The 12,203-nt window shown below is 38.7% G+C and overlaps 1 protein-coding gene across 1 annotated transcript; it reads left to right on the top strand.

Moving 5' to 3' along the window:
* The first annotated feature begins 578 nt into the window (after positions 1 to 578).
* On the top strand, positions 579 to 11,402 carry dnajb14 (DnaJ heat shock protein family (Hsp40) member B14). Its single transcript, XM_004549402.2, has 8 exons — positions 579 to 790; positions 5,302 to 5,476; positions 7,909 to 8,054; positions 8,832 to 9,020; positions 9,275 to 9,360; positions 9,498 to 9,607; positions 10,160 to 10,332; positions 10,420 to 11,402. Exons 1-8 carry the CDS (start codon positions 658 to 660, stop codon positions 10,542 to 10,544), a joined length of 1,137 nt encoding a protein of 378 aa, XP_004549459.1. The 5' UTR covers positions 579 to 657; the 3' UTR covers positions 10,545 to 11,402.
* The last annotated feature ends 801 nt before the right edge of the window (positions 11,403 to 12,203 follow it).

A 12,203-nucleotide genomic window follows, 5' to 3' on the forward strand; every position in this document is an offset into this window, starting at 1 on the left:
TTTAAAGTCTTCTCACATTTTTCGGCACTAATTTAAATCTCATTAACACAGCTGGTTACAGCTTTCACATTCACCAGATTTAAATCCCTTTAAATTTAGATGGTGACTGTGGGAGCCGTTTGACTAAGGTGTATTCAATGTCATATTCAAAAATGCAGTTTGAGACTATTTGAACTCACATGGTTTGTTATCCTGCTGGAAGCAGCCATCAGAAGACGTGTACACTGTGGTCATAAAAGGATGAACATGATCATCTGTTTGCTGGCAGGCTGTGGCTTTTACATTATACTCAGGTGGTACTAAGCTGCCTAAAGCATAACAAAAAAAATATAGCTAATACCTTCACACCACCAGCCGCAGCCTGAAAACTTGATACAGGGCAGCATGGATACTTGTTTTCATGTTGTCAAATTCTGACCCTACCAACTGTGTATAACAACAAAGTTTTAATGTTGTTTTAATTAACCTTAATGTGGTTAATTGTGTATATATAATATTGATATCCAAAAATATTCATGTTATGCTAATAAAAAAATACTCTGTGATATTCTGTGAGGTTTACGCCTCAGTAACCCTCTGACTGGCGCTGCTGTCAGTGCCGTTGACCACGTGGTATGAGGTGCTCAGCTGACTGCCGGGGGAGGAAGAGGAAAGAAGATGGAAGGGAACAGAGACGAAGCAGAAAAATGTATAAATATAGCAACAAAAGCTCTCGAAGCCGGTGATAAGGAGAAAGCGTTAAAGTTTCTCAACAAAGCAGAGAAGCTGTATCCGACTATCAAAGCCAAAGGTAAGGCTGTTTGTGGCTGACTTGTACGTTTAGCTAACCAAGCGAAGGAACAACCTGCTCCTCATCCGCTGATATTGTGTAAGTGTTAGCATGTAGCTAACATCTGGTTACATCGGTTCGTCACAGGCCATCTGTTGAATAGTATGTAACAGTGTCAAACGTTTGTCAGATTACTTAACGTTTTTCAAAACTGCGCTATGTTTTATACACAGCAACATTAGAAACACACGTTTAAATTAGCCAAGATGTGGCCTGACAGCTAACCTAGCTTGCGCTTTCCTTTGGGCTTATCAGTTAAAAAATGGAATTTATAGTTCACATTAAGTTAATAACTAACTATTATCCCGTCGTGTTTTTTAAATAACGCCTTCTAACTGATGAAAGGTCTTAGCTAAATGACGAAACGTCAATTCACCAACAAGCCATTCATTCAATTTGACCCAGGCTAGTTATCGCTACTAGTGACGTTTTATCTCAGTAGTAAGCTGGTTTTCGTTTATTTGTTAAGCTGTTATTTCACTTTCACTTCATTTCGGCACACATTTTTAAAGTATCTGGGGATTTAGGGGCAAGAGCGAAGCTGGAAATGTAGGACGATGTGTATATGCTGTCCAGGCCACACAGCCACCCGGTCAATCCTTTAATTGAGTGATTGACCAGGGAAAGGCTTGAAGTGAAGGCTAATCTAGGACACACGACCGTCTGTGGGATGACAGTAAACCAGTAATAAGGATGAGATTGAGACCGCTTTGGATTATAGTTTAGAAAAAGTCTTAATTATATAGCATTGTGAGTGCTTACATAACAACATAGAGGAACTTGCTCACTGATAATTAGCAGAGGTGGGACCAAGTCATTGTTTTGCAAGTCTCAAGTAAGTCTCAAGTCTTTATCCTCAAGTCTCAAGTCAAGTCTCAAGTAATGTCAGGCAAGTCAGAGTCGAGTCTCAAGTCACTGGTGTAAAAGTCCGAGTCAAGTCACAAGTCTGAAACTTTGAATTTCAAGTCCTTTCGAGTCTTTAAAAAAAAAAAAACGAAAAAATAATGTTGCAGTTATGCTAAATGTAAATATTAGACCATGTAATTTTAAAATCTGTGTTTTTCTCAACACATGACAAAATAGTGAACTTAGAAAATATACACAAATTGTGAAATTGCACCTCTTTAAAATGCAGCTCAATTAAACCTAGCTCCAAGAATAATTTTCACCGACAGTTCTGAGATAAGCTGCATGTTATTCTTGGATGCGCTTGTAGGACCAGCTTTAAAATCGCATGACAAAAATATCATACACATTAAAAAAACTGCATCACCAACGTAGCCTGGACAACATTTGCTAGTTAGATGAAGTCAACTATCTCATCTTAGCATATTTATATGCATATTTATAATTGTACGCTTCTTGGAGTGAGTGCATACACTCATGAAGTTTAGTAACTTCAGGTCACTGCAACAAGCCCAGGTACAGTTTACTGACGGATGGGTACAGGACCTTGAAATGCACCGTGTAGAACGAAAGACCATCGTACGTATCATAAGTTTACCAGTCTCACAAATCGTCTTCATAAATACACATTCCTTAACCGTTTATTAATAGGACCTTTGAGCTCAATGGTAATTAATTAGTAGTGGAAATAATTTCTGGTACCCATCACAGAAATGTAGCAGTGACAATAATATTGTATGCTGTAATCGTACTGGGCAATTAGTGATACAAAAAACCTGTTTTATCCTGTGAATAAAAGTATATGTTTTTGTCAATGTACCATAATAACAGAAGCGAAACGCAATATTGTGTCAGGACAATTCACTATTTATGCACAATAAATAAAGGAGCATAGCGCGACCATTTCTGTTCAGCGCCAGACTTGCTTGTAACCTATATCACCAATTATGTTAAGAAAAATGACGTATTAACTACTAAAAAACACTGACCTTCGTGTAAATGCTTGGAGCAGACTAACCTGTGAGCTGGAGTGTTCTGGGACGTTATATTTGATCTTTGAATGGCTGCAATCCAGGCCACCCGTCGCCTCTTTGTTACTTTGGAAACATGGCTCGAACAATTTCTCTTCAACGACGTAATCCGATAACAACCGATCTCTTTACCCGTCGGCTTCCTGTGGCTGTCATGCGACCGGCTATTGCAGTTAATAATACAACGGCTTCTTGACATTTTTGTGTTTCTTTTTATCGCTGTATAACTGATTTTAATTGAAAGCCTGCGTGCGCTAGTACCGCTTGCCACGAGTTCCCAGAATCCTTTGCGGTTCTACCCGTGAATGACGTCACATTTTCAATCTCTATATAATATGCATGTTAAATTTTATATTTGGGGTAAAATATCAAGTCTTTTCAAGTAAACCGGTTCAAGTCCAATTCAAGTCCCAAGTCATTGGTGTAAAAGTCCAAGTCAAGTCACAAGTCTTAGAACATTTTTTCAAGTCAAGTCTAAAGTCATAAAATTAATGACTCGAGTCTGACTCGAGTCCAAGTCATGTGACTCGAGTCCACACCTCTGATAATTAGTAACTCCTCCGCTTTTAAACTGTAACTCGTTGGTTGAAATGTGTCTAGCTGTGTTCCTACACTGTCAGCATTAGCTGTGTGTGTGTGTGTGTGTGTGTGTGTGTGTGTTAACCACTGCAGTTTTCAAGATGCCCACAAGAAGCTTGGATAACTTGCTGCCTTTTACTTGTTAGCCATGTAGTCTAACATTAAAAAGCCCCCACTCATGGCACAATTCCACAAGGAGACATCCAGCATAAAAAAAAGGCTAAAAATATAAGGGAGCAGCTGAAAGTTTCTTTATCTTTGGATGTTTAAAACAACCTCTGAAAACAGATGACATCAGCTTTTGGGAATAAAAAAAAATCTAACTTTGTGACTTTATTGACAAAGCAACACATTAGAGAAATAAATATAAGTTACAATAAATTACAACTTTAAAACGGTAATGAAAGTAATTGGTTGGTGCACAAGATGTGCACTAAAATGCGAAGATCATCACAAAGATGTGTAGCTAACACTTAATACACATTATAAAATTGCATAATGAAGAAAAATATGAATTAGAAGTTCTAAACTGTGCAGCTAAAGAATAAAAGCCATACTGTTTAGGAAAATGTGGATTTTGTGTTTGAGGGTGAGTCGACAGAGTCTAGAACTCAAGTCCCTGGCTGTTATCTTGCTCACACACTGATGTTATTACTGATAAAGATTAAAAATTGCTGGCTGAAGTAATCCTGAGCATGCAAGGAATTTCTATTAAAAAGGTGGACTTATTATTATTATTATTATTATTATTATTATTATTATTATTATTATTAGTGGATTATTTGTGCTGGTGAAATGTTTTTGCATTCACAATGAAGGCCTGACGGAGCTGCATGTAGAGGGTTTACAGTCTCATGAGCACTGCAAATGTAGTTTGTAGATAGGTTTAACCTTAATGTGGTAAAGCAATGTGTCAGGTCCCCTGATATTGCTACTGCAGCTTTGCTTGTGGCTGTTTAGCATGAACTAATCTCGTGTGGGTTATGGCTACAACCCTGTCTGTAGTGCATCTATTCACATTAGAGAGGATATTGCTTTTAAAAATGCATATAAATGCAGTATTATTAATATTCAGCCATGACCACTGTAGGCAGATTAAATTTTGGCAGCTGTAAAATTAGATTTGTGAATTTCCAGAGCTGCAAAATATAAGCACATTACTAAAGTATTGGCTCAACAAAAGATTACACTAAAGAATCCACTGTTTTCATCATATTTGGTAGCCGAGAGAGCTGTGGGAATTTGGCGAATATGGGGAATGTTGCACCATTTAGAGGACAGTTGCACTTACATTTCCTGAGTAATGTTAATGAATAATGCATTAATAAACAATTGAAAACTTTTATGCTGCTGCCGAGTCGGAGATAATTGATGTGCTATATTGCTGTGTTACTTTGTTTGCACGTCTTTGCACTTCACTCACCAGGTCTGGCGTTCATGTCCTGTTGAGGATTATGCATGATTTGCAAAAACATAACATGCATTTAAATAAAATTTGATTTACATGAATTAATAGTGGCTCAAGAGTTGGGAGTTCGCCTTGTAATTGGAAGGTTGCCGGTTCGAGCCCCGGCTTGGACAGTCTCGGTCGTTGTGTCCTTGGGCAAGACACTTCACCCGTTGCCTACTGGTGGTGGTCAGAGGGCCCGGTGGCGCCTCGCCTCTGTCGGTGCGCCCCAGGGTGGCTGTGGCTACAATGTAGCTTGCCATCACCAGTGTGTGAATGGGTGGATGACTGGTTGTGTAAAGCGCTTTGGGGTCCTTAGGGACTAGTAAAGTGCTATACAAATACAGGCCATTTGCCATTTAATAGCGCTGAGAATCAGCATTAAGGCTTTCATTCATATTTTATCTTTGCATTATTTCAGCTATAGGAAGTCTGTTAAAAGTGTGGAAATGTAATACACCAGACAGCATTACTGTCTTTTAACGTGTCTTTGTTCCCTCTTCTTTCAGCTTTGTTGGATGCTTTAATGAAGAATGGGAGCTCAGCAGGTAATGGCACATATCGCAGGAGAGCAGCGGAAAACTCAGAAACCAATGGTACTCAGTCAGAACGAGAGAACCCAGGATCTGGAGTAGGTGACCCGCCTAAAAGCTTCACGAAAGAGCAGGTTGAAGGCGTGCAAAGGTGAGACTCGCTGTGCTTCGTTTTCCACTAAAATCTGTCCCACTTCAGTCGGCTATTTTTGTGCTCTTCAGCTTTGCTGCAGTTGGCTTTGTGACAGCACCAGTGTTTCTTGGTTAAATGGAGGAGAACAGATAGGACACTCTAGTCTCAGCAGTGTTGTGCACACATGGCTATTGCTATGGGAACTTCTACATCTTGATAGGTTTCCCATTGGAATAGGCCGGTATTTAGCAGTGTGGACTAGATACTGGGTAACTTTACATGTGGTAATTTTAGAACATTAGAACTAAACAAAGAGAAAGGCAAGCATAGCACATTTACCCATATCCTCAAAAGATGTTTATGGCAAGTTGAGTTTATTTCCAGGATAAACATGCTGCTTGTATTACAGTTAAACTTAGCCACTCTTTCCCTTGTGTTTTTCTGTTAAATCCATTGGGAGACTTCTGTGAGTTAAATATTGCATCATAGTTTCTAGGAAAAAGAAACAAGGGTTGTACACTTAGTGTATATTAAAGGTGTCTTATTTGTGTAGTTCATCCGTAGTTCCACTCCACTGTTTTGTAAGCTTGGTAATTCAATTCAATAAAACTTTATTGATCCTGAAGGTTGACCCCTGAATTATAACATGGTTTGAGAATTTCATCATATACTTTATTAAAATCCAGTTAATTTATTTACTTTTACTCTTTTCTTTTTGTTCTGGTTCTTACGTAGTGCTTTTCTACTCTAAGCAGTCATCCAAGTATGAATTGCTTGGATGACTGGATGAAATTCTCACTCATTCATATTCTAATAAATGCATTGGAGGCTTGCCCAGTATTTGGCAAGCAGACTGGAGCAGACCAGGATCGAACCACCAACCTTCTCATAGGTGACCTGCTCTACCATTTAGCCACAGCCACCATCAATATTCTAAAGTAGCAAAATGCAACCGTATATTTCTACATTTTAAATAAAGTAACTTTCCAAATAATTGTGCATAAAATTGAATTTAGGTGTCGGGCACTATTTTTGTGTTATTATGTAAATTAAAACAAAAAAAATGTGAATAAAATCATTTATATGTTCTCATTTTGCCTGTTAGCACATCTGCTAAAACAAGAGCAAGACCGATATAATATTTGCCTGATATTATCAGCTTATAGTAGATATTTGCTATTGTATTGGCATTTAAAAACAGCAAATACATAAAAATAAAAATGAGCAGGCCTCTTGGTCATATTCTGACTGATCACATTGCATAGTTTGTCACCCAGAGGACACTCTGCAACTTCCCTGCTGGCAACACATGTTTGTTTTCACAAACCGAACAGCCAGCTAATGTTTTAGTCTGAGGTGTCAGGCAGACTGTAAATGAATAAGGAACACATAACAAATGTTAGGGAAATCAGTTCATGTTTCTTGCGTTTGAAAGAAAAAAACTGTTGTCTGATATATCACAATTTTCACTTTTTAAATGGCTAAATATCAGCGCTGGTATTGGTCAAACATTCTACATCAGTTGGGCCCAATTTTCTCCTTGACTGTCTTTATAAGTTTTAGTTCACTTAACGTTTGTTTGTGTAGTTTATTCACCTGAATTTGAAAAGTTAATTGAATGAAGTCCTGATCCAAATAATTAGAAAGAAAATGTTTTTCTTCAAATTGTGTTTTGCCACAATTGAACAGTCCTGGTACTACCACCCCACTCCTTCCAGTTTAGGCATTCTGGAAATTTTAATTTCTGCGTAACAATAATTCAGTTGCTCACAATTTTAGATGAATTTTATCATCACACCTGCAGTTAAAAAGTCACACAAAACATTTAGCCACAAACCTACATTTGAATGACTTGGTTTACCTGATGTGTGGCAGCTAGGCTGCTGACATGCATAACAGACTCAGAAAATAAGAGATGAACTCAAAGTTGTGCATTTCTCTGCCTGTGTGTGAAGCACAGTGCTGCAACATGTTAAAGAGCACCACCTCTGCTCCTGCCACAGATGGAGAGAAATGTGTTTTCTGAATATGAAACACAAAAATGCATCTTTTCAAAACTGAGAACAGTTTAGCTTGTCGTCTTTGATTATGGTACCCACAATTACACATGCAAAGTATAAAAGATGGATTCCTCATCTTGCACTGACTGCTTATGAAAAGCTTTGAGTGCTGAGATATTTACAGTGTAAATGATGAATTCTCACCAGGCCCTTATCAGTGATGTGTGTAGAATCTACAAAGGATGGAAACTTAACTGCTGTGGCATCAAAAGGTTATTCGTGCTCTCAGGTGTTCAGTTGTGGTTAAATATCACACATCTGATCGATTGGGGCCAGGACCATTAATATTTTAGTGACAAAATGTTCTTGCTTCAGCCAGAAGGTGACAGGAAAAGAATGTGAATCTGAAAGCTTTTTATTCCATTCACACATTCTGTTTCTGTCTTTCAGAATAAAGCGGTGTAAAGACTACTACGAAGTGCTTGGTGTCAACAAAGAAGCCGGTGATGATGAGCTTAAAAAAGCCTACAGGAAACTAGCGCTCAAATTTCATCCAGACAAAAACCATGCACCTGGTGCAACAGAGGCCTTTAAAAGTAACTTTGTTATATTTTGCTTTGAATTGTGACTTTGATTGTGTGATGGGGACTGTTTGTTGTGTAGAGCTGACCTCTGGTTCACAGGAATGACTTGCTTGCTAGGAGTTTTGTAGCCTCCCTGCTTTTGCCCACTGGACACAAGTGGCAGAGGATAGCTGAATTTCCTGCAGATTTCCTAAAAAGACTGCAAAACCATAGTTCAACTAGTGGGCATAAGCAGGGAGATTAAAATGTTGAGGTGATATTTAAAAATGATGAAGCACTCTAATACAGCGGTCCCCGGGCCTCGGACCGGTACCGGTCGTGAGTTGTTTGGTACTGGGCCGCGAGAGTTGAGGCTCAGGTGTGAAATGTATAGTTTTCAGGGTTTTTATCAGTTGTCAGCGTTATTTTGTTATCGTTTTTATCATTTACTCTGTTTTCCTTGGTCTTTTCACGTGTGTTATGAATAAATTTTCTTTTTTTCGGTACCGGTACTAGTTTTATTTTGTTGTATTTATCCCCGACACCTTAAAGGCCGATCCGTGAAAATATTGTCGGGCATAAACCGGTCCGTGGCGCAAAAAAGGTTGGGGACCGCTGCTCTAATATATTCTGCATTAATTTTTTTTTCCTTTACCAAAAATATAAAGCGCCTTGAGGCAACTGCTTCTGTGATTTGGTGCTATATTTAAAAAAAATAAATTAATTAAATAAATATAAAAATTTTTGAGGAAGAAAAGGAAAAGAAGAGATTTTCTAACTCCATTCTACTAACTCTGCTCTCTTTTCTAGAGATTGGCAATGCATATGCAGTACTCAGCAACGCAGACAAACGACGGCAGTATGACCTGACAGGAGGAGAGGAGCCGAGCAGCCCAAGTCACTCACATGGCGCAGGCTTCGACTTCCACAGGGGCTTCGAGGCTGACATCACTCCTGAGGACCTCTTTAACATGTTCTTTGGAGGCGGCTTCCCATCCTGTAAGTGTGCGCATCAGCACATAAGGACACAAATGCAGAAAGAATTACTTGTTCTAAAAAATTTTTTGTTTTTTTAAAATATATTTTTTAATTGGTATGGATTTCTGTTAAGGGAGACATGAGAAATGTCATTTTGTAAAAAAATTGCATAAAATGTTCAAAATATTAAAAATCCGACTGGTTGTTTGGGTACCTGGTGACAAAGGTCATACCCTTGTGTCTGACCTCAGCTGTGATATTTTAATATTCTGCAGCCAATGCACACACTTTCACCAACGGCAGGACAAGTTACAGCCATCAAACGGATTACAGGCAAGAGAGGACAGAAGAACGAGGAGATGTACGTAGACTGCTCACAATTTCTGTCTTAAATTTCTAGAATTCTTTTTTAACACTTTTCTGTTATCACAATTTTTGTTGACACTTGATGGCTCTATAAGCTCTGTACTAATTTTAACATACTCTGTTTGCCTCTAGGGTGGTTTTTCAATGTTTATTCAGCTGATGCCCATCGTGGTCCTGATTTTGGTGTCATTGCTGAGCCAGATGATGGTGTCTCCTCCACCCTACAGTCTCTATTCTAGACCGTACGTGTACACACTCTGTCATTACTGACACCTTTATACATGATAAGGTGTAATTTCATGCATTACTTGGAAAATTTAGCACAAAGAGTAGTCTTGTAAGACATGTTCTGTGCTCATCTGAGCTTTTTGAAGGCTTTCTTGAAAATTTAGTTCAACTGTGCAATTTGCACAGCTGGGCCCATATGGTTGTTGTTTTTTGTTTTTTTTTCTTTCTCTCACCCTCTCTTTCGCACTTTTCCGCTTCACTTTTCCGAGCCTTGTGCTTTGCACTGGGAAGGGGGGGGGGCGGTAGAGACACTCGCAGTAGCGCAGGAACAGAGCAGGAGGGAAAGAGAGCCAGGGACAACTATTTTCAGTTGCGGATGATAAAGGATTCAGAAAGTTTATTCATGCAGGCCCATATGACAGAGAATGTGCATCTTTTTGTTTTCATATTTTTTTCATATTGCATTGTGGTCTTCTTAGAGTTTTGAAACAAAATGTGTCACCATATGTGGAAATTGCTGCTGTTAAGAATTTTTTACCTAAGCTTGTGCCTCCCATCTCCTCCAGGTCAACAGGTCAGACCATAAAGAGGCAAACAGAAAACCTGCATGTTGACTACTACGTCACCAGAGATTTCAAGTCAGAGTTTAAGGGCTCAGCACTGCAGCAAATTGAGAAAAATGTAGAGGAGGACTATGTATCAAATGTCAGAAATAATTGTTGGAAGGAGAGACAGACGAGTAAGTAACCACAGTTATAAATTCACACTCAGAATAGTTTGTGCTCTTGAAAAAATGTGACACAGTTTCTTCCCCCGTCTCATCCAGAAACAGACCTGCTTTACGCCGCTAAGGTATACCGGGATGAGCGAATGCGCAAGAAGGCAGAACTCATGACCATGGATAACTGCAGGGAGTTGGACAGACTAAATAACCTCTTCAGAGGTGGATGAAATGGATGCTTTTAGGTCTTGTAAATCTATATGAATAGATATGTATGTTCATTTTTTTTTTTTTTTTTTTTTTTAATGAAGAGTCTTCAAACTTTAGGGCACTTGAAGATATAATTTAGCTCTATTGTTGTGCTTTTCCCCCCTCCTACTCTCATCCTCCTCCTAACTTTTCTTCTTCCTCATTCCACATTCCACTTTGGCCCTTGGAATCGCCTTGTTATGTTGTAAATGACCAATCTACACACAATATAGAACGTCTCAGATGTTTTTCTTTAAAAAAAAAAAACCAAACAAAGAAAAAAACAACTCTTATTTAAGTGTGTTTTCCTTAAAATGGGAAAGAAAAGGACGCTTGATTGTAAAAGGCATGTGCGCTTTGAGTAGTGACAACCTGAGAGGCATTCTGCACAAGCAAATTAATGTTAGACCAACAAGCTGCTTCTGGCATCATCTGCTTGTCATAAACATCAAATGGGGAAACAATAAGTTCACCTGGAGGTGTTGTCCCCACACACAAATCAGTTTCTTCAAGAATCACATTTAAGAAAAAAAAGAGAGAGAGAGAGCGAATGCTTGTCTTGGCTCCTTACTCACCTCCACCTGTGGATGAAGATCCCTGGATCATGAAGAGTCATCACTGACTTTGCTACTAGAGAACATTTTATATCGTCCAGTCTAATATGTGACTTTGGTTGGAACTAAAGATGAACGGACAGTGAAACTGTTACTCATAACTGGTTGTACATTTTCATTTTTGAATGTTTAAAGTTTATGCAGTTATTTAAGTAACTATAGAAGGAAAAGGATTTTTCTTCAATGCTCGCCTGATCATTTAAATAAAATCAAATTATTAACATATCCTGAAGGAAACTGTCTTTGAATTATGATGAAGAGTTCGGCGGTTCGAATCCACTTAACGGCTACCCTGAGGTACCCCTGAGCAAGGTACCGTCCCTACACACTGCTCCCCGGGCGCCTGCTTAGTGGGCTGCCCACTGCTTCACTGAGTGAATGGGTCAAATGCAGAGAAAAACAAGTAATTTCCCCATGGGGATCAATAAAGTATCCATTAAGTTGGTTTAAATTACACAAAAACCTCCTCTCATATATCAAGTGGTGTGTGCTTTTAATGGATCTACTTTTTTCCTAACATAATTTAATGGTTAATGTTAATTTTGTACATATGTATTTTACAACTGAGAGTAAGCTTAACCAGTCAGGCGTTTGACCGGTACCTCAGATTTGCACTGGGCCTAGTTCTGTGAAAGATGTAGACTAGCTACAATCTGGTTGCTCCCAATATTTTCACAGTCTGTAACAGGTAATCAGGTAGGCTGTGGTAGTTGAACTGTGGTGTTTAGTTGGCACTAAGGGAGTGCAAAGAAAATATAGTAATAATATATGCTTTTGTTTACGCTAAATTCTTGACCCTACCATCCAAATGCTGCTGCTGCAGAAATTTGGATTGATCAGACCGGGCAATGTTTTTCCTATTTTGGTGACCCTGTGAAAATTGTTGGCACAGTTTCCTGTGTTTATGTGACAGGAATGGCACCTGGTGTGGTCTTCTGCTGTGTAGACTACTTGCATAAAAGTTTGAGGTGTTGTGCAGAACACACTGAGCTCTTGTATACTTTTCACATATAATTATGTAAAAGA

Source organism: Maylandia zebra, linkage group LG6 (genome assembly GCF_041146795.1).
Source record: "Maylandia zebra isolate NMK-2024a linkage group LG6, Mzebra_GT3a, whole genome shotgun sequence".
NCBI lineage: Eukaryota > Metazoa > Chordata > Actinopteri > Cichliformes > Cichlidae > Maylandia > Maylandia zebra.